A 22,664-nucleotide genomic window follows, 5' to 3' on the forward strand; every position below is an offset into this window, starting at 1 on the left:
CACGTGTTCTGCTCTATAATCTGAGCCCTGCTTTTTGCAAACATCTGATATTCCTCAAAATCCATCATGGTAAACCAGGCACCGGGACTGTGGTATCTTCTTATATTTGTTATCCATGGCCTCCTTCCTTCTAAAATCAACTTTTAAATTATGCTTATGAGCCAGAAGGGCTCTGGGATAGGTTACCAAATCCTCTCCGTGCTGTACCTTCACAGGCTGTTACACTGTCTTCCCTTCCCCCCTCCACCTACTGTAATCTCACATAGTCAGGGGGAGGGGGGCAGCTCTCATTGCACAGTCTAACAGCCCATGAAGCTACATCATAGAGAGGCTTAAGTAACAGCCCTTCAAGCTCATTAGCACAATTTTACAATTAGAAGGAAGGAGGTCATGGATAACAAATACAAGAAGATTATCACAGTCGCAGGGCCTTGTGCATCATGACCTTGTGGTAGATTTCATTTAAGGGTTTGTTCACATGAAGGAATTTGTAGAGGAAAATCAAGGTTTCAGTTTGGAAGCAAATCATTAAGTTATATAATTGGAGAAATGCAGAGGTAGAATAAAATCAGCAACTGCCTCACATTGAAATGAATATGGGACCGATTAGAAGGCAAATCCCCAATGTGAATTGAGCCTAAGGATCATTTTCCATTGACCGATTTCTGGATTTATTGTCCACAGAACAAACTAGAACAGGTGCAGAAGTACACCAGACCCGGAAAGGGAATAAAAAGTTTTGGTTATCAGCACTACCACTAGGGGGAGCTCACTGCACACAGTTTCCTGAAGCTCCCCTAAACTCTATGGGAATGCCACATGCACCAAGGCAGTGCCCTATGACCTTTGTGAATCCCATGGAAGGATACATTGGTCTTTGTGTCATTATAGGATCGTTAATCCGAGACAATGGAAAGATGCGCAGACACAGCGCAATATTCCTTACGGACTTGCTTGTTGCTAGGGAGAAGTAGCGTCATCCAGCAAATTGCCTTGTCCTTAAAGCTGGTGACACCCTGGAAATAATTAGACAAGCCATCGTAACGTCTAGAGACAGAATGTCACCATCTCCAGTTATTCCTCATTTGTCGCCCCTTAGATGCCAGCGCCAGCCCCGGACCATCCATCATGCCGGAGCTACAAGGATGTTCTCTGTGGATAGTCAGGTTTACTCGACCTTGAGCAGGACCTTCAGTCTCACATCTCACCACTAGGTGGCAGCGCAGCATCGGCTTAAAAAAAAAAAAAATTAATAAACCAGAAAATAACAGCGACAATGTTTTATAAAGTTACGGCACGTAATCCGTACGGTGGCGAGGCGGCCGTGCCGTGAATTAGAAAGTGCTCGGTAGCCGTAACAATTAACTCCCAACCCCGAGAGCGATGTCCTACACAACTCAGCATCGTATATGTCACAGAGAGGATAAAGAGACACAGGATAAACCTTATACAAAGTGACTCTGTGCATGTAGGTAATCGACCAGAGTAAAAGGTAAGTCGCGTTATCAGGTTATAGGATGTGAAGGACGTCTGCCACGGGATTCATGGTTCTCCATAAGACGTAATGTATTTACATGAATGACGGAGGTCACATAGGTCATTGCTGGTGCCAAAAACTCCAAATTTTAGGAATATAAAATGTGCATAAAGTCCCGGCTGTTCAGAAATAGTCACATCCTTTAGTGCAAACTTTATATCGAGAGTAGGAGAAGAAATAAACACATTGGGGCTCATTTGCTAAGGGTCCGTCGGACGCATTTTCATCGACTTCCGATTTGCACCGAATTGCCCCGGGATTGCGGCCCATGCGATCGGATTGGCTTGCACGCGACAGAAATGGGGGGGTGGGCCGTTGTCCAACAGATCCGGACAAACCGGGGAATTTAAAAAAGTATTTGTGTCGCAAGATCAAGCACTCACATACACCGGGAAGAAGGTGGTGAACTCCGGCGGACCTCGGGGCAGAAGCGACGGATGCAGGATATCGGGCACACAAGCTTAGTGAATTGCGGCAGACCCGAACCCTCGTCGGACAACGCACCGAGGGATCGCGACAGGACCAGGTAAGTAAATGTGCCCTATAACCGTAATAACCGTTAACTCTGCTCCTGAGGCTCAACTCGCCTTATGGATGGTCCCACCCTGGTCAGGTTGCAACAAACCCAGGACCGCAGACCTGCCATCTAGATTCTAGAAGATAGATCGCACCTGCTGCACCTTTTCTCTGGAATGCGCTACCTCGAACTATCAGGGTAATTCCTAATAGATAGATTCTAGAATCTAGATAGCAGTTCCTGGGGTTGTGTTGGACACAGGGTGGTACCATCCATAAGGCGAGTTGAGCCTCAGGCAGCACAAACATCAGGGGCAGAGTTAACGGTTATAAGGAAGGACTTGACACCCAAAAATAGTGTCTCTGCACAGCAGATGTCAGCATAGGTGGGAGACATTGCATGGAGAACCCATCTAATAAAAAATCTGATACATTTGTGGATGGGGCGGAGATGGCGCCATTCTATAGCCTCAGGCAGCAGAGCGTTTAGATTCATCCCCGACTCTGACCTCTTACATACGATCTCTTGCTCGCTCTTGCCGCTTCAACTTCAAAAACATTTCTAGAATCCGTCCTTTCTTGACCATGGAAACCTCTAAAACCCTATTTGTCGCACTGATCCACTCCAGTCTCGACCGCTGTGACTCCCTACTTATCAGTCTTCCACTCACTAAACTCTCTCCTCTACAATCTATTCTTAATGCAGCCGCCAGACGTGTCTAGCAAGCCAGACGCCGACACAGACTGGAGGAATCCGTGTAGACACTGCACTGGCTGCCCATTATCTTCAATTCATATCACCCTCATCCACAAAAATCTGCACAGCGCTGCACCTTGCCCTCACCTCGGTCTATGGCCCAGCCCATGCTCATCCATCCTCCAGTGTTCGAAGATTACTCTTTTCCTTAATTCTACCCTCCCACTCACATCTCCAGGACTTCTCCCAAGCTGCACCTTTTCTCTGGGATGCACTACCTCCACCTATCAGGCTAATGCCTAACAATCAAACCCTAAAAGCCCATATTTTCAGGCAGGTCTAGCACATTCCCCTAACTGCATGTAACTTTCATTTTCTTTTCTCTAAACCTCCACTGATTTCTCCTCCTGTCTATGTGATCCCTCATCACCCAACACCATTATACAGGTTTCTCTGCAGACCGATGCACCCTGGTCTCTAAATATCAATAGCTGCTTGTGACTGGTTCATTCAGCATTATGTATCCATCTATGTATCCATCTATGTATCCATCTATTTCATTAGTTTCTGGGCAATTCATTTGGTGAAAATCTTACCCCACGTGGTCCCACCGTGGACATGCTTTAGTGGCAAAACACAATGGAGAGTCAAGTATTTGCATTCTATAGGGGGGCAAGAGATAACATAGCACAAACATCTTCCCAGTGGGGTCCCTTCTTCTTTACATTCTTAAATTCCATTGTACATGGAACCTCAGGGGCGGGACTTGTAATATTTACATACATTTGCATAACAGGGACATTTCAAAGTAAACCTAATGCTGGACTTTCCCATTCCAGGAGGAGAGGGGAAAGGTCCCCTAGTCCCAAGTCCCAGGACAGCGCTTCCGAATATTTGCTTATTAGGTCCGTATTTCCATGCGATTAGGGGCCATTAGCTAGAATTTAGCATTTATTCACAGCTCAGGTCGCATCGCCTGAAGGGATTACTGTAAATTAAATATAATGCTGTATTAATTCATAGAAATATTCTGTCCTGTCAAAGATGCGGAAATAAAATCCCTCCCCACATGACCTATTTATGGAGAGCGGGACTGGAATAATTCATGGAGCATCGGGATGAGGGAAAATATGTAAAACACGTCCATAATTATAAAGAAGAGGTGCACTAGGAGAGGAATATTCTGGAAATAATTCGTGCTGGATTATCGGACATTCCAGATTCCAAATATTAGATGTAAAATGGTTTTATTGTAATGGGGATGAGCTGCAATACCAATCACGGCCTGTTAGCAAGGGAGGCGCTATTCTATCTTTTTTTTTCCCCCAATCAGTTACAACCCCTTTAATATAATAATTAAGTAGGGTTTATAATCCAACGCTGACATCATCATCAAGTGCTCGAGAAATTTAAGCCCGAATCCCTGGTGTGAACAAGAAATTGCTGTAATACAATTTGATCCAGGTGAGCAGGCACCAGGAATTCGCTCAAGCACAAATTAGCTGCTTAAAGGCAATGCGGTCAGTGACAAGCTGGAAAACAACACAATATCACTGCGACCTTGCTACAGATGACCGGATTAATGTGGAATTTTCCCCAACAGGAAAAGGTCATAGTTTCACTAATAGGGGCCAGCGCTTCCCTGGGGCCACACTGGTCTGGATTCTGAGGTGTAAATAGATGATTGACAGATTGGTCTTCTGATTTGTGTGCAATGACATTAATAAAAAAAGAAAAGTGTAAGTGAAACAGCGCCACCGTTATATTCAGGCTACATCTGGTATTGTAGATAAGGGAATGTCGCTGAGCTATAATATCATCTAGTACCAATAGGGGGCAGTGTGCATATAGCAAAATACACCTGCACCGAAACAAATTCATGATAAATCTTGATTTAAAGGGGAGGACCATGATACACTAATTATTTACCAGTACATATAGTGTGGAAAATTTAAAGGGGGACGAGGGGTCCTTCTAGTCATGGTCTTCTCAGAGGGTTCTTGCTGTAGGGCAATGCTTTTAGAAGAAAAAAAACTCATGAGAATATTGATTGTGGATTGAGGAGAACATTTTTGCATATTTGATCCGCAGGGGGCGCAACGTGAGGAGTGCAGGGGGCCGCAACGTGAGGAGTGCAGGGGGCCGCAACGTGAGGAGTGCAGGGGGCCGCAACGTGAGGAGTGCAGGGGGCCGCAACGTGAGGAGTGCAGGGGGCCGCAACGTGAGGAGTGCAGGGGGCCGCAACGTGAGGAGTGCAGGGGGCCGCAACGTGAGGAGTGCAGGGGGCCGCAACGTGAGGAGTGCAGGGGGCCGCAACGTGAGGAGTGCAGGGGGCCGCAACGTGAGGAGTGCAGGGGCCGCAACTTGAAGAGTGCAGAGGGTGCAGGGGGCGTAACTTGAGGAGTGCAGAGGGCGTAACTTGAGGAGTGCAGAGGGTGCAGGGAGCGTAACTTGAGGAGTGCAGAGGGTGCAGGGGGCGTAACTTGAGGAGTGCAGAGGGTGCAGGGGGCGTAACTTGAGGAGTGCAGAGGGTGCAGGGGGCGTAACTTGAGGAGTGCAGAGGGTGCAGGGAGCGTAACTTGAGGAGTGCAGAGGGTGCAGGGGGCGTAACTTGAGGAGTGCAGAGGGTGCAGGGGGCGTAACTTGAGAAGTGCAGAGGGTGCAGAGGGCGTAACTTGAGGAGTGCAGAGGGTGCAGGGGGCGTAACTTGAGGAGTGCAGAGGGTGCAGGGGGCGTAACTTGAGGAGTGCAGTGGGTGCAGGGGGCGTAACTTGAGGAGTGCAGAGGGTGCAGGGGGCGTAACTTGAGGAGTGCAGAGGGTGCAGGGGGCGTAACTTGAGGAGTGCAGAGGGTGCAGGGGGCGTAACTTGAGGAGTGCAGAGGGTGCAGGGGGCGTAACTTGAGGAGTGCAGAGGGTGCAGGGGGCGTAACTTGAGGAGTGCAGAGGGTGCAGGGGGCGTAACTTGAGGAGTGCAGAGGGCGTAACTTGAGGAGTGCAGAGGGTGCAGGGGGCGTAACTTGAGGAGTGCAGAGGGTGCAGGGGGCGTAACTTGAGGAGTGCAGAGGGTGCAGGGGGCGTAACTTGAGGAGTGCAGAGGGTGCAGGGGGCGTAACTTGAGGAGTGCAGAGGGTGCAGGGGGCGTAACTTGAGGAGTGCAGTGGGTGCAGGGGGCGTAACTTGAGGAGTGCAGAGGGTGCAGGGGGCGTAACTTGAGGAGTGCAGAGGGTGCAGGGGGCGTAACTTGAGGAGTGCAGAGGGTGCAGGGGGCGTAACTTGAGGAGTGCAGAGGGTGCAGGGGGCGTAACTTGAGGAGTGCAGAGGCATACCTTGAGGAGTGCAGAGGGTGCAGGTGCCTTGGGTGGCCCCCATATAATGAGACCAGTACAATATACAGCACATTATAGTCTGGGCACTGGTACAGATTTTGCATTCTTCTGAAAGGTATGCATGTGGAAGATACCATCACTGGGGGTCCTGAAATTGGGACCCCCTTCCCCATTGATTGTACTGCAGGGAGGTACGTGCATACAAATGTTGTCCTGGTTGATACAATAGCTAATTGAAATTAAAAAAGTAAAGTTTCCATTCTTTAAAAAAAAAAAAGTCATGTTTGCAGGCGTCAAATTGAAATTGAAAATTCCTGCAGGTCCGCGGATCGCTGACTCCTTTATCTGCATGTATTTGCATATAAAGTAATTTAAGCCTAAATGAACAATTAAAATTGAAAGGTGGCGGAGCGGCGGAGGTACATGGTTCAATTATCCCCTTATCTTCAGATCTGCTAAGAGGGTTGTGCACCCGCTACTCCCATGGCATGTACCAATTATAACATGAGGAAGGGGGGAGCTATTGTCTGGATAGGAATGGAAGGATAGGAAGCATGGACCAGTGTAATCAATCATTTTGGTAAGTACAGGGGATAGATCCCAGGTCCAGGGGTCACTTATTTTGAAACGTATCATATGGACCACATCTAGTCAATTACCTTGCATTGTGGTCACCTACCTTGTTTAGGTGTCCCTTACTGTCACCAATAAATGCAATTGTGTGTTCTTCTTCTACGTTGACAGCAATGGAGGTAAGTCGAGCATCTGGACTCTCAAAAACTGGAGCAGCATCCAGGGGATCCCAACTTGCCATGGGGCTTGGAGTGTGGTCTGAGCCACAGGGATAAGCATCTAATGTATCCTGCAAACAAGGGAGATTAAAAAAAAGAGTATCCTAGGTTATGCCCCGCCTCTGAGAATCTTCAAAACTTATATGCTCCGCCCATGAGGAGCTACATAGTCATTGAACAGGGTACTAGGAAGTTGTAGGTTATATGTAAAATGTGCAGCCATAGAGAGTCATGCATAAAATGGCACATCATTTTTAGAAATCCATAGGTTAAACCCCACCCCCGAGGATCTAAAGACATTTTACATAAGATATTTTTATAAAATTGTATGGTATTCATGCAGACAGATGCGAACTATACTTACAGACGGAAGCTGAACACAGTTTGACTTCACATCATACTCAATATATGCCACTTCTTTGCCATATTCGTTTCTGCCATCCCTGGTGTAGCAGTTATCTCTAGTCTGATTGATTCGTCGGTCGATAAGATCCATAGGATATAAACACAAACCCGATTCTTCACTGACTTTCCCGGAAGCTGCGTGCCACTGAGAGAACACTGCGAAGAGTACATCACCATTGGTGTTTAGGACCCCCCTCGCCATCTTGTCCCCAGGCTGAGCAACATAGGCGGCCTGAAGAAGGTTATAACTCCGACTATGGTCTCCAATTTGGCAACTAAGAGGCAACTCAACGTAGGAATAGTAATGGGCGTCATCAGGGCAGATACGGGAGACGTAGGTTTTATATTCCCGGGAGGGTGACTTTAAGTCACGGCGATAAAATAGGAAATACACATTGGAACGATGGGTGAAAACTTTGACAAAGTGGTGGTTGTATTCCGAGAGTCTCCCGACTACGGCTAATTTGGCCGTCTCTTCGTATGAGAAGACGGAATGGGAGTCACTTCCCCCGTTTAGGTTGCGAGTGGTGATGGGGGGAATGCCACCTACTCCCTTACTGGTATAGCCTCTCCCTACAAACAAAAGAGGAGTACTATCCTTGGAGAGTCCAACCAAGCCAACGGTGGTGACGTTTGGGTCGTTGGCTGCGACGTACTGAGAGTCTACCGGTCTTTCTGGTCTAAAGAGGACCTCGTTGACCGATCCCAAGAGTCTTTTCTCACAAATACCTTGAAAGACACTTCCGCAGACGATGAGCTCTTTTTGGCTTGGCACCACCAGCAGAAGCTTGTTGTGGTTGTTGGTGTTCTGTACATGTGCACATTCAGTGGTAACCGGAGGTAAACAATCCTTACTGTCCAACACGGGCCCAGTCTGAACCGGTTCCTTCTCAAGCGTTAAATCCTCGGTTAACTGGTAAAGATAGTTTGTGGCACCCAGATAGAGGGTCCCCGTGTTGGCGTCCAGGGTGAGGTGGTTGAACATCGTGTTGTTCTGGGAGAACGTGACATAGGCGAGTGCCCCGGAGACCGATGTGCCGAGAAAACACAAGGTGGCGAGGAGGACAGTTCCTGGTGGCATGGTGATCATTCTACAAGAGAAAATTTTAAATATTAATCCATACAGAAACGTGAGATGTCATTTTGGATAACTTGTCCGGGAACGACTATATCATTCATTCCAAACACCCCATACAGGAATTTGGGTAAATCGGGTTCCCATTCAAGTAAATGGCAGTTCCAAAAACATTTCCAACTCTAAAGGGACCTGGTATGTCCTTACATCACCTTTACAGGACTGCAGTTTCTCCAAGTGCACTGTGGGTGTGTTCTCACACTGCTGTGCACTCAGCACTTTGCTGTCCCAAAGTCCTTCACCTCTGCTCTGAGTAAAATCTGTAGCAGGAGATACTACAGAAGTTACTCAGAGCAGTGGTTAGGGACTGGAAAGCAATTCAATACAATAAGCTAAGAGCACAGCAGTGTGAGGACACGTCCGCAGTGCACTTGGAAAAGCCAAAATCCTAGAATGTGAATTATATTTCTAATATATATCCACTGGGTGTGATTAAACATTTACTCAGGGACAATACCAAACACTGCCTGCAGGGAGCGCAGCAGTGTGAGGACACGCTCCCAATGCACTTGGAATATAAATCTATGATTCACAGTTATCAACTCTTTTTTTTAATGGCTACTAATAAACATGATCAAAATTGCTCATCTATTCCCCTTAATTGAGAATAGTGTAATACCTCATTTCACCTCTGGAGGAGCTGTTGAAAAAATGCACACCTGCTGCTCAAACGCTCCAAAGATTTCTTCCAATTAATGTCAGTCCTAGCAAGAGAAGTCAGCGAGTGATCGTACAAAGCGAACCACCCCTTTCCTTTAAATAGTAATAATATAATATCCCTTTAAGTCATGGAACTTTGTGTTCACCTTTAACATTGCAGAATAGATCTCATTCTCTCTCCCGGCAGCAGAAATGTTGGAGCACAATCCTCTATAAACAGGATTTTTCCAGTGCAGCTGCCGGTGAAAATTTACCAAAACCGCACAAATCTAAGCCCAAATCAAAGAGCCCTCTGTGCCGCCACCTCTTCAAAGAGGACATAGTGTGCACCGCAAGGAAGACGCATCAAAGATGCAGGATGGACGCAGAAGCTACAGTGTTCTGTGGGAAACATATGGCAGTATTATGTCATGTGACCACATGAATAGTATAATCTGGGCATGGTACGGTAGTATTATTAGGGCACTGAATGGCAGTAATATGAAGGAACGTTATATATAATAGTGTTATCCAAGCCACAATATGGTAGTATTATTTTGGGAAGGATTATTTGGGCACTCTATGGTAGAATTATTAGGGCACTGAATGGCTGTATTATTGAGGAAACGTATGTCAGTATTATACAACCACTATATAGAAGTAGTATTTGAATACCCTATGGAGGAAACATTTAGGCTGTATATTAGCAGTATTATTTGGGTACCGATTGGCAGTATTGTGAAAGGAATACACAATGGGCTTATGTGGCTGCTTTGTGCTAGTATTACTTTGTGACCACTATATGGCAGTATTATTTAGAGAGTGCATGGAGGTATTTTTTATGGTTATATGGCAGTAGAACTAGGAATGACCGTATAGTGTAGAAAATGGATGTGTTATGAGATCACTATATGGTAGTAGTATTTGGATCACATGTTTGATCAGACCATTCATGGATGGGGTATGAAAGGTATTATTCAGACATAGTTTGGGAGTATTATTAAGGTTATGAGTGGTAGTTTTATTTAGAAAATATATGATATGTTCTAGGGTCACTATGTATAATTTGCATACCATATAGAGGTATTGTTTAGGCACTGTATGGCAGTATTATTAGGATATTTACTGGCAGTATTTTGTTCTGTGGTCACTATATGGCACTATTATTGGGTAATGTATGGAGGTATTATTTGCCTTTGTGTAATAATAATAATAATAATTCCCTTATTTATATAGCGCACACTGATTACGCAGAGCTGCACAAAGCTTGTCAAATTGGTCCCTGTCCCCATGGGGCTCACAATCTAATCACCCTACCAGTATGCTTTGGAGTGTGGGAGGAAACCGGAGGACCCGGAGGAAACCCACGCAAACACGGAGAGAACATACAAACTCTTTGCAGATGTTGACCTGGGTGGGATTAGGTGTAAATATTCTCACATTATCCATGTATATCATCTCCTGTGTGTGGGTTTGTGTTATACATCTTTGTAAGGTGCACACCGGTCAATATCTGCACCGATAGAGAACAATGAGTCTGTCGGAAGTCATTGAGTCTGTTTGATTTCCTCGTGGGCTCGTGACCTTGGGCACGTCGCTTAATCTTATAATGTCCCGGGCTCAGACACGTTCAGGCTCACATCAGACAACAGGTAAAATAGTGACATCTCCTGTATAATCTCCGGAGGAGGGATGTATGGGGGATTATCCCAGGGCAGAGACACAAGTGCAGCAGCACCCGGGGAGGATAGTCCCTGCACACAACACGCATGGAATTGCATCAGTAACCACAAGGATAGACAATTCCATAAGAGGCACTTGGTCCAGTGCTGATCCCAGGAGACCAAACCTTATGTGCAATCTCTAACCATCTATTTCAGGTCTCTCTATATACATCACTAATACATATTTCTATCCCATATCTTTCTATCTAGTATCCCTCTGTGTCCCTCCGGGCCCCTCGCCCCATCCGACGCCCCTCCGGGCCCCTCGCCCCATCCGACGCCCCTCCGGGCCCCTCGCCCCATCCGACGCCCCTCCGGGCCCCTCGCCCCATCCGACGCCCCTCCGGGCCCCTCGCCCCATCCGACGCCCCTCCGGGCCCCTCGCCCCATCCGACGCCCCTCCGGGCCCCTCGCCCCATCCGACGCCCCTCCGGGCCCCTCGCCCCATCCGACGCCCCTCCGGGCCCCTCGCCCCATCCGACGCCCCTCCGGGCCCCTCGCCCCATCCGACGCCCCTCCGGGCCCCTCGCCCCATCCGACGCCCCTCCGGGCCCCTCGCCCCATCCGACGCCCCTCCGGGCCCCTCGCCCCATCCGACGCCCCTCCGGGCCCCTCGCCCCATCCGACGCCCCTCCGGGCCCCTCGCCCCATCCGACGCCCCTCCGGGCCCCTCGCCCCATCCGACGCCCCTCCGGGCCCCTCGCCCCATCCGACGCCCCTCCGGGCCCCTCGCCCCATCCGACGCCCCTCCGGGCCCCTCGCCCCATCCGACGCCCCTCCGGGCCCCTCGCCCCATCCGACGCCCCTCCGGGCCCCTCGCCCCATCCGACGCCCCTCCGGGCCCCTCGCCCCATCCGACGCCCCTCCGGGCCCCTCGCCCCATCCGACGCCCCTCCGGGCCCCTCGCCCCATCCGACGCCCCTCCGGGCCCCTCGCCCCATCCGACGCCCCTCCGGGCCCCTCGCCCCATCCGACGCCCCTCCGGGCCCCTCGCCCCATCCGACGCCCCTCCGGGCCCCTCGCCCCATCCGACGCCCCTCCGGGCCCCTCGCCCCATCCGACGCCCCTCCGGGCCCCTCGCCCCATCCGACGCCCCTCCGGGCCCCTCGCCCCATCCGACGCCCCTCCGGGCCCCTCGCCCCATCCGACGCCCCTCCGGGCCCCTCGCCCCATCCGACGCCCCTCCGGGCCCCTCGCCCCATCCGACGCCCCTCCGGGCCCCTCGCCCCATCCGACGCCCCTCCGGGCCCCTCGCCCCATCCGACGCCCCTCCGGGCCCCTCGCCCCATCCGACGCCCCTCCGGGCCCCTCGCCCCATCCGACGCCCCTCCGGGCCCCTCGCCCCATCCGACGCCCCTCCGGGCCCCTCGCCCCATCCGACGCCCCTCCGGGCCCCTCGCCCCATCCGACGCCCCTCCGGGCCCCTCGCCCCATCCGACGCCCCTCCGGGCCCCTCGCCCCATCCGACGCCCCTCCGGGCCCCTCGCCCCATCCGACGCCCCTCCGGGCCCCTCGCCCCATCCGACGCCCCTCCGGGCCCCTCTCCCCATCCGACGCCCCTCCGGGCCCCTCTCCCCATCCGACGCCCCTCCGGGCCCCTCTCCCCATCCGACGCCCCTCCGGGCCCCTCTCCCCATCCGACGCCCCTCCGGGCCCCTCTCCCCATCCGACGCCCCTCCGGGCCCCTCTCCCCATCCGACGCCCCTCCGGGCCCCTCTCCCCATCCGACGCCCCTCCGGGCCCCTCTCCCCATCCGACGCCCCTCCGGGCCCCTCTCCCCATCCGACGCCCCTCCGGGCCCCTCTCCCCATCCGACGCCCCTCCGGGCCCCTCTCCCCATCCGACGCCCCTCCGGGCCCTTCTCCCCATCCGACGCCCCTCTGGGCACCTATCCATCCCCGCGCACAGAGTTTGTTATACAGGATTCCCCCACCCAGGCCGTGCCAACCTTAATGCTAGATTAACGCGACACATCCTTGGCTCTCTGGGACTACAAGAGGAGCAAGAAAGTTTTTACAGTGGATTATCCTCTTCCTTTCATGGGACCCTGAAGTGGGGAAGCTACAATAATAAGACGCATTTCTCCTCCTTTTTTCTACTGTATTGGTGCCTTCCGGATGCCGATACGATTGAAAGCTGTGACGGAGCAGGGAGCAATAAATTAATTCTCAAAGGAAATTTACCATAAAAATCCATCATGATAAATCAGGGACACTCACTCATAAATCCAGGCACCGTGACTGTGGTCTCTTATATCTGTTATCCCTGGCCTCCTTCCTTCTAAAATCAACTTTTAAAATTATGCTAATGATTGTTTGTAGTTTGGAAAGTGTCTTTAAAAGGATCGAAATCACGGATCTATCCGCTCCCATATCATCCATCTTAATCTCCAGTAAATTATCCCGAAGCCCCTGTGAGTGCGCCACTTCCTCTAATCTTTCTCTAGATAATATTTCTAGAACAATCTTCTTTCTTCTAGAGGAATATTCCTCCAGCAGGGATAATCTGATCTGGGCTCGGGGCGGCACCGATAGCGCTGTGTGCCCCTCGCCAGCTCCAGATCTGTGCCCGCTCTCCGGCCAGGCTAATGAACCTTAGCCCATCTGCTGCCATTAGCTTGCGAGATATTGGATGCGCCTTCCCAACGTTCCTTTGTTTTACGAGTTACTGTGGCACAAACCAGGAAGGGCCCGGGTGCCGGAGCGCGGCGGCGGCCTGACTACACAGCATTAAGCACGAGATTAGTAATGCAGAGGCGCTCTCATCCGTCACCCATGCGCCCATGTAACAAAGACAAATCACATCGGCCGCATGTACAACCTCTTAAATGGAGGCGCAAATATCATTTACAGGCATTGAAAGCCGCACGCTAAGCGCGTTACGCCGTAACCCCTGCACTGCCGGAAGATATTACAGGAAAGGAAGATAACTATAGACCAAATCTGCTCCGTAACTTTTGGCAATTAGTGGGATTGGGTCTTTCAGGGGCGCCGGCACTGGGCATATGCCAGGACCCAGAGCTGCTGGGGGGGGCCCGCAAAAGGCTATACATAAGGAATCCATGGGGGTGAAGGGACTGTATGTAATGAATCCAAAGGGTGTAAAGGGGGCTTATATAAAATAATCAAAAGTGAGCTGTTTGGGATGATAAACTAGGGAATATTTTAGGGACATAGGAGACCGTTTCACTTTCCAAATTTTTAATGCTGCCACCTGAGTTCGCAGCAAAGGGGCCCATTGAGGCTCTGTTGCCCAGGGGCCTACTGCAACTTGGTGCCGACCCTGTCCTAATGCTCAGTGTTACCACCAAACTGGGAGAGTTGGCTGCACCCCACTGGTAGATATACAAGGTACAGTGATAGATCATGCTTAAAACCAGGGATGGAAACTGCTCTATATCTGCACCCCTGGAGGTAACCCTTTTGGGGTGTCAGCGTCTGCAGTGATTATTTGGAGATTAGAGTCCTCAGATCTCGCTCTTGTCTTCTCCGAGAGGTTTAATGAGATTTCTGGCACACATTCACTAAAGAACGATAAAACAACGAGCCCAAGGACGGGAGGATTAGAGCCAGAGGTTTCATCTTCAAAGTGTCTGATGGAAGAAGTGAAATCTCTGCTTGTATAATCCCAATCACCTCCAAAGTTTGTGCAACATAAATCTCATTAAAGACGGACTAAAATCTGCCCAATCTCCTGGAAAAACACTGAAAAATCTCTAAGCTAAATCTGTAGACAAAGCTCTGCACCTCGTAGTGAGAAGGGTCCCCTCTTGATCATCTCTAGTGGAATCTGAAAGCAAGTGCTCAGTTTCCCTGCAGCGTCCCCGCAGGTTAAAGTAGGTAAAGCAGACTTCCTATTAATACTTTATCTATGTGCAATGCATAGAAGTAGCAGGTCCTGCAAATATTCACTGTGGCTAATTAAAGGGGCCACAGCCTCTGCTGACTTAATGTAGTGGGCTTCCTGGGGGTCCCAAGTGTAAAAACGATTATGTCAATACTGTGACATCACTGTTCTTGTATATGCGAGTTCTGAGGCCGGTGATTGGCTACAGCAGTAATGGGAACACCTCTTTTTTAAAAATTGAGCTCCCTTGAAGCCGGATACCCCTTTATGGTCCCAGCATTATGCATCATTAGTGGGGGTCCGACTGCTCATAATAGGGGTTCTGTTTGTTACGAGTCTGTATGCAGGAGCGGTAGAGGACATACCGGACCATCACACGATTCATATAGGGGGATAAGAGACACCAATTATTGTGATTGGTTGGGTTGCAGTGTAGTGCGCTGTACCTTTAAGGCTCAGCTAAGAATTAAGGATTAAGGAGCGCGGATCACAGCAAAGCTGGGAATACTCCGAAAGGAATCATTTTCTTTTGCAAAAGGTTTATATTACACTACGACGGAGACACCGAGTGGGGGAGGGGGTGGGGGGTGCTCTGCCGCGTTACATTTCTGGGTCCTGCGATTATAGGAGCACTTAACTGGCACCTCCTGCTACAGAACCCGGTGCTACTATCTGTATGAAAATCTCAGCAAGTAGATTACCCAGCGCGCACCGCTCCACGACTTAACCCTCGTCTCTGCCTGGGACTATCTGCAAGTCGCATACTGAAATAAGATTTGCCTCCCAGTACAAAGCAAGACTTAAGGATCATAGAAGGAAGCGATAAGGAAAGCTGATGGTTTCCCCCTTCTCCGGGCCTGGGGTCATGCCGAGCCATATTCTGCAATAAGATGCGGGGTCTGTGCTGGATCTAAAAGTTGGATCCAGTAACATTCTGAATTTCTAAGTGATTGTGGTCATGATGGGATACATTGGGTTCTAAAGGAGAACAATAGCTGAGCACGCATCTATCCGTCAAATATACTTGTCCGACTTTCCCTTCAAAATGCACAAAACCCATTACCGTATAACTAACTCATCTTAGAATAGTCTACAAATAACAAATCAACAATATTAAACAAAACCTTTCTCCACCTGCCCCTTAAATAGACACCCCCTACCAATTCTATTGCAGTTGGAATTTTCTCTCTAGCCTCTACCGCTCCTGAGAAATCAGAGACTTTAGTTTCCAGTTCAGTACCTCCCACTTGACAATATAGAACCCTCATTAGCATATTGGGAGCCAAAACTTAGGGAATCGATTGCTCAGGAACGGTGCGGGCTACAGAAAAAATTCCAACTGCGTTGGAACCAGTGGAGCGGAGGCTATTAAATGATGTAAAGTGATGAGATGGTGGAAAGGATGACGGTTCCTCTCAGTTTATTAGATAAAGCGTGTACTGGATTTATGTAGAATTTCTGTAATGGAATTTCATTGAGGTGTCTGATAATACTAGATCATCCACAATTTGTATGGTAGATGGTATAACTCTTTTTAGAATAGTCAACAAATTTACAAAATATAAAGGCCCCATCTATTGCCTATAGCGGGTACTGCAGGTTTCTATCTAATTTCTTTGGGCACAGGTCTCTAAGCCTGCAGAGATGATTTTTCTCTATTGACCATGTCCCCGGCCAGGCTTAGGAAGTCCGTGATCCGTACACTGCGCCCGCACAGAGGACATTTGGAACATCTCCCCTTTTGTCACCTGGATCGATACAATCAGTCAAGGTGTGTTTGCAAACGTACGAAGCGCCGAGGGAGAAACATAATCTTGTTTTCCTCCGCTTGCAATCATCCTACACAACGGGAGACACAGTTATTATGATTTATAGGAAGCGGCGCTGATCTGCAGTCACAGCGGTATCTATCACACAGCAACCAGGCGGCGGCACCGAGGAGCGCAACGCCTCCAAGATACCAACCGCAGATTTAGCGACACTGAATATCTCCCCATGTGACAAAGCTGCATTACTGATATCATGTGATGAAAGGATGGCTCCAGAAACTAGATTTTAAACACTTTTGCGCATATTTAAGCAGACGCTTCCGAAGAAAATACGAAAAAAAAAATAGGAATAAACCAGTCATTTTTAATCCAAATAGATTGTCTATATAAAACAGAAAAGAATGAAGTGCTTATAAGGGACACTAGAGGTCAGCAGTGAGCATTTTTACAGACTTACTTTACCGCCTGCTGTAAAACTGAATACTCCATGTTGGATACTATTTGAGTCAGTGAGAAGAGGTCCTGTAGAGGTCTCCTAGTCCCTGACTGTAATTTGTCTTTCTCACGTCCCTCGTTGACGTTTTCGACACACAATCGTCCCATCCTTCAGCCTATTTTGCTCCTGATCGTTGTCTATGTGATTTCCTGTTGACTCTAAAGATCCATCCAGAGTCTGTTACAAACTTCAGCAGGACTTCTCCAAGAGGTAGCCACTAGGTGTCTCAGCCAAGTCCAGTGCAATGAATAGGGGTTACAGGGCGAATACCGAGGAGGTCACTTAGACTATACCATTTGGTAGTCCCCCAAAGCCAAACCATTTAGATGACCCAATAAAGTCCACCTTCCACTGTATGTTACTGTACTTTTATGGGTCTCTTCAAGGAGGGTCTATCAGGGTTCCTCATCTTCTCGGACTCCAGTCCAGTCTTGGGAGCGGGGTACAATCTCACCGTGGTACAGACCAGCAATACATTAGGCTCTCCCTAAACCTAGACAAAGGAAGGAGGGAAGAACAATGATCCATGACCCTTCCAATCTGAAGAGTTGGAGCAGCTTGGTGGAGGACCCGTCGTTATTCGGAGAGGTCCTGTATTAAAAATATAAAAATTGGCTTTCCCTCATAGAAATTCAATGGATTTCTGTGGTATTGTCTATCCCATTCTTATGTTGGATAATTTGAAACATCTCCATCGACCTTGGACAATGACTATCAATGAAGGACAAAGCACTCCACCACCTGAGGTTGATACGACTGCCGCCAAGACAAGAGGCGTTGATCTTGAAGTTGGCTCCAGAGTCATTTCCATGAGCCGCGGCTTCTGTAACGTCTTATTCACTGCCTGGAAGTGGGAATCCTAAGTAATGGGCAATTCAGTCTACGCCAATCCCCATAGAGACCCTTAATACGCCGGAGCCGTAGTACTGAGCCGAGAGCGCTCGTCCTGCATTAAGACCTGCAAGAGGACTTGGGTCAAATACTCCTTTTAGGGGCCATTAAAGAGGCGGCTCACTGCTACATAATGAGGCTTCCTTCCTGTGATTCTCCGATCAAGAGCCACCGGTGTATTACAGGTTATTGGATTGTTCATCACGGAAGGGATAGAAAGCAGAGGGAACGGGAAACTACCGAGCTCAACACAAGGATGGAGCAAGCGCAACTATTCTCTGTACCATTCTCTAAGGGGCTGACAGCTATATACATGGAGTATGCGAGGACTGATAACAAGTACTGACCCCGAGTTACATCCTGTATTATACTCCAGAGCTGCACTCACTATTCTGCTGCTGGTGCAGTCACTGTGTACATACATGACATTACTTATCCTGTACTGATCCCGAGTTACATCCTGTATTATACTCCAGAGCTGCACTCACTATTCTGCTGCTGGTGCAGTCACTGTGTACATACATGACATTACTTATCCCGTACTGATCCTGAGTTACATCCTGTATTATACTCCAGAGGTGCACTCACTATTCTGCTGCTGGTGCAGTCACTGTGTACATACATGACATTACTTATCCTGTACTGATCCTGAGTTACATCCTGTATTATACCCCAGAGCTGCACTCACTATTCTACTGCTGGTGCAGTCACTGTGTACATACATGACATTACTTATCCTGTACTGATCCTGAGTTACATCCTGTATTATACTCCAGAGCTGCACTCACTATTCTTCTGCTGGTGCAGTCACTGTGTACATACATGACATTACTTATCCTGTACTGATCCTGAGTTACATCCTGTATTATACTCCAGAGCTGCACTCACTATTCTGCTGCTGGTGCAGTCACTGTGTACATACATGACATTACTTATCCTGTACTGATCCTGAGTTACATCCTGTATTATACTCCGGAGCTGCACTCACTAATCTGCTGGTGCAGTCACTGTGTACATACATGACATTACTTATCCTGTACTGATCCTTGGTTACATCCTGTATTCTACTCCGGAGCTGCACTCACTATTCTGCAGCTCTAGAAACCTCCATCTATTTATGAATCCTGTCACTTCCAGTTCTATTTGCTGTGCGTCACCTACCACAGGAGATAGGTGTCCAGAATAGGTTACTTTTATAACAAGGGGGTGACTTGTTGAGTCAACCCCTTTAAACTAGCATTATAGAACCACATATCCCGGAAGCTTTTAAAGTCCTATAAGTTTTTACTGCATTACAACATGGATGGATGTTTTTGGGAGGGGTATTTATACACCATTCCACAGAAACCTATTAACCCTTACTTCTCCTATGACTATATCGCAGCGGGTGTGCGTTGCACCCAGTCGTGTCCCTACCTGCAGTCGGTCTGTAGAGGAGCGCGGGATGTGAGGATCCGGCCCAGTAATTAGTCCTTCTGTGTGATCTAATCACTGTTTTCCTTAATTGCAGACAGATCACCCTGGGGCTTATTTCCTTGGCTGCTGCGACACGTCCTCCGCCAGATACGCTCATTGTCTTCTAAATCGCACCGTATCGCTCATTGTCTGCCATGTTCCAGAAGCCATTATGGGATTAACAATTTTTTTTTTTTGATGGTGGAAATTTATTTTTGTTTGGTAATTCCCTCTGTCAGATTCAGAATGATGTATCGATACCTATAAAAGGAGTCCAAATTGACACATAGGAAATATGGGCGGGGTCCAAAGATCCATCTGTCACTCAGGAAAAAATAACCCTTTACTCTCTGGTGGAATCATCTTGTCTATTGAACTATGAACACGGCGTAATACTCCTTTTCACCTGCGGGGGTGCTGCAGGAAAAAACCAAACACCTACTTCCTGGGTATCTAGAAGCTTACACCCAATTAATGTGGCCCCGTTTTGGAAATAAGCTGATTACATGCCGATTTACATGAGTCTCTCGTTCCAATAAAAGGAATTAACTTCTACAAAATAAATTATTTACTAGATTTAGATTTATAGACGAGAGATTTGGCATTTGGACAGTGCCCATTTATTAGAAAGGTCAGACAATGATCCGTTGATCACATAGTTTTTTTTTTTAAAGTCTTATTTTCCTACAGCTCCCCCGGAGGTAAAATGAGGTATGACAAGGTTTTTCTTAAAATAACTGGGTTGTTCATATAATCTATGGGTGTAAGGAGTTATAATATAAAGGACTGATGGAAAGAACAACCCCTTAGGTTGTCCCCGGAAAGGTATCGGGAAGCTCCGGATCTGAATGAGGTCATGATCTGTAGTGGTAACATAAGGAGGTCTCTGTGTAAATCCTCTTGGATGGCAGATGAGTTCACTAAATCCTGGTGGTAATGGAAATCAGAGGCTGCCAGGGATGTGCGGAGCGGAGTAATCACATTTATACAGAACGCACTGGAGATTTCTAACAGTTCGGGTTGATCCCATGATCTCTGTGGTCAACATCTGACTCCGTGCCTTCAAAGGCGAAGGCTTAAAGGGCGTGTAGACATTCGCAACCATCTTCATTTGGATTTGAGGTTGGCTATATACAGTTTAGCCAATACTCAATGAAAAGAAGGAAGAAAACCAATGCCCGATACCAGTGTCGGACAGGCCCACCATAGAATCGGAGGATTCTCCGGTGGGCCCAGGATTTAAACCAAACACTGGACTCCATAGATACAGAATAAAAGACAACCTTATTTGTGAGGTTGGTAGGTTCTCTTTCCAGGTGGATGATTAAGGGTGGACCCCCAGAATAATTTAATCTGGTCGGCCCAAGAAACCCCAGGGGTCCAACATTTCAGATGCCTAAATGACAATCATTGCCATCATTAGTGAATAAAACCCCCCTCCATACACATGAGATGGTTCATCCGACCTGTACGCATGCTTTAGACTAAAAAGTGAGGCAGCTTTGCCACTACTAAAAATCCACTACCGTCTTGTGTATGCAGCTCCCATGTTGACCCATGCGTAGTCCAATATTGCCATCGTATCCCCTTAATCTTCTATCTGTAACCCACCCAACAAATGTAAAAAGCTAGGGAATATAACAGCAAGGTCTGCACGGGAGCTGCATACACAAAACGGTGGGAAACTTTTCATCAAGGATATGTTTTTGGAAACATGACTGAATGGTCAGACTACACAGGGTTTGTTTGTAGTCGGTTACCATGGTGATGTATTGGAGACAAGATAGAAAAGGCTTTTCTCATCAAAGGGAGCGGATAACCGCAAAATAAAATTCATATCCAATAGTTGGAAAACAGAGTCAGATCTGGACAGGAGCTGCGTACACGGAGGCGGGATCAGACTACACAGGTTGATTTGTAGTCTGTTACCATGGTGATATACTAGAGACACGATAGATAGATTTGCAATAAAATTCCTTTAATCTGGCACCCAGAATTTTAAAAATTCTGATAGTTCAGTATAATCTGGATTCCACTACGAGCAGATTAATACCATTTGATAATACATACCAAGCCCCGATTAAAGGGATATTATTATTACTGCTAATATTATGCTGTAAAATTTTAACTCAGATCACGAAGAGTTAATCCTAAAACATACAAACGAGGAGGTTATTTTAAGCGCTGAACCCCTGTCCCTGGGGGTTAATTTATGCCACTGGCTGGCGATTCTTTCCTTCCCCGGGGGTATTTTCTGTCTCGGTGAGAGATTTATCTGGAGGATATACCGGGTTTCTTGGCAGCGTCCTGAGGACAAGGCACAGACCTCATTAAGCCGCCCAAGGCATGGCCGCCCGAGGGGCCGCCATAATTACAGCCATACGTTAAGAGAGACCTGGCACTTTATAGGACAAAGAGCGTGTAAAATGTAACACAAGTTATTGTAAATGAGACGACACCCTAAGCCCCCGATCACGTGTGACCCTATAAGATTGAGGTCACCTGAGGTCATTTTTGACATCCTCTCTCTTTGGGACTATACTCATATGAGTAGTTTTTCTGTAAGACAACTGGCTGCAGCAGGAGCTCTCCCCTACTGCTCCGCTACAGGAGGTCCCTCCCACCCGCTACAGGAGGTCCCTCCCACCCGCTACAGGAGGTCCCTCCCACCCGCTACAGGAGGTCCCTCCCACCCACTTATGTCACATTCCACTTACCTTTAAAAAGTTCTGAACCAATTCCTTAAATTAAAATTTATAAAAATGAAGGGATCGGGTGTTAATAACCTAGATGGGACCCCTCCTTAAAGGAGGTTTCTTGCCCCTTAAGCCAAAATGACACCCAAATAATTCAAAGATCCATAAAGGGGCTCCCCCATATTGGGAGTTCTATTCTCATTCTTATAGATTACCATTTATCCACTTAGACAATCTTTTATAAACAGCGCCTCACTTCTCCGAAGGTTGTGTGTGGTACTGCAGTTCACACCCATTTACATCAGAGAAGTTGTCCTGCAATACCAAACAAGGACATGGGTGGTGCTGTTTCCAGAACAAAGTAGCTACCCCTTTAAGTAACCCTCAAAAGGCTATGGGGGTGGAGCACAGAACCTGTATAGATGTATCAGAGGTGAACTTATAGAACTCATCAGTGTAATGATTCTCCCTCCAGATATCAAGTGTCATACTCAGCTCTGCTACATCTGTACGTCACACGGCGATAATTCATTATATTCCATCTATAAAGTTGTTACTCCATGATCAATTACCCAGGAATGTGGAGATTACGAGGATTAGGTCATGTTCAGATGCTTGTGCTTCACGCTTTATAAATTATCAGATTATAACCTTATAATTAATCAGGATACTGTACAGGACCACACCTGAGCCGCGGCTGCTGGGAACTCCACCTACTTAAAGGGAGCCACCGCCTTTAA

General features: G+C 48.2%; 1 protein-coding gene across 2 annotated transcripts in view; it reads right to left on the reverse strand.

The window, feature by feature from the left end:
- PLXNB1 (plexin B1) overlaps positions 1–22,664 on the reverse strand; it is a 100,800-nt gene that overhangs the window by 23,240 nt on the left and 54,896 nt on the right. For both annotated transcript variants that reach the window (XM_072128233.1, XM_072128232.1), the window contains exons 3-4: positions 7,233–8,364; positions 6,757–6,939 (exon numbers count right to left, since the gene is read on the reverse strand). In XM_072128233.1, coding sequence (XP_071984334.1) covers positions 6,757–6,939; positions 7,233–8,363 — 1,314 coding nt within the window. In that variant the 5' untranslated portion in view covers position 8,364. The remainder of the gene's footprint in view (positions 1–6,756; positions 6,940–7,232; positions 8,365–22,664) is intronic.

The sequence above is a fragment of the Engystomops pustulosus genome, chromosome 10 (assembly GCF_040894005.1).
Source record: "Engystomops pustulosus chromosome 10, aEngPut4.maternal, whole genome shotgun sequence".
In the NCBI taxonomy this organism is placed as follows: domain Eukaryota; kingdom Metazoa; phylum Chordata; class Amphibia; order Anura; family Leptodactylidae; genus Engystomops; species Engystomops pustulosus.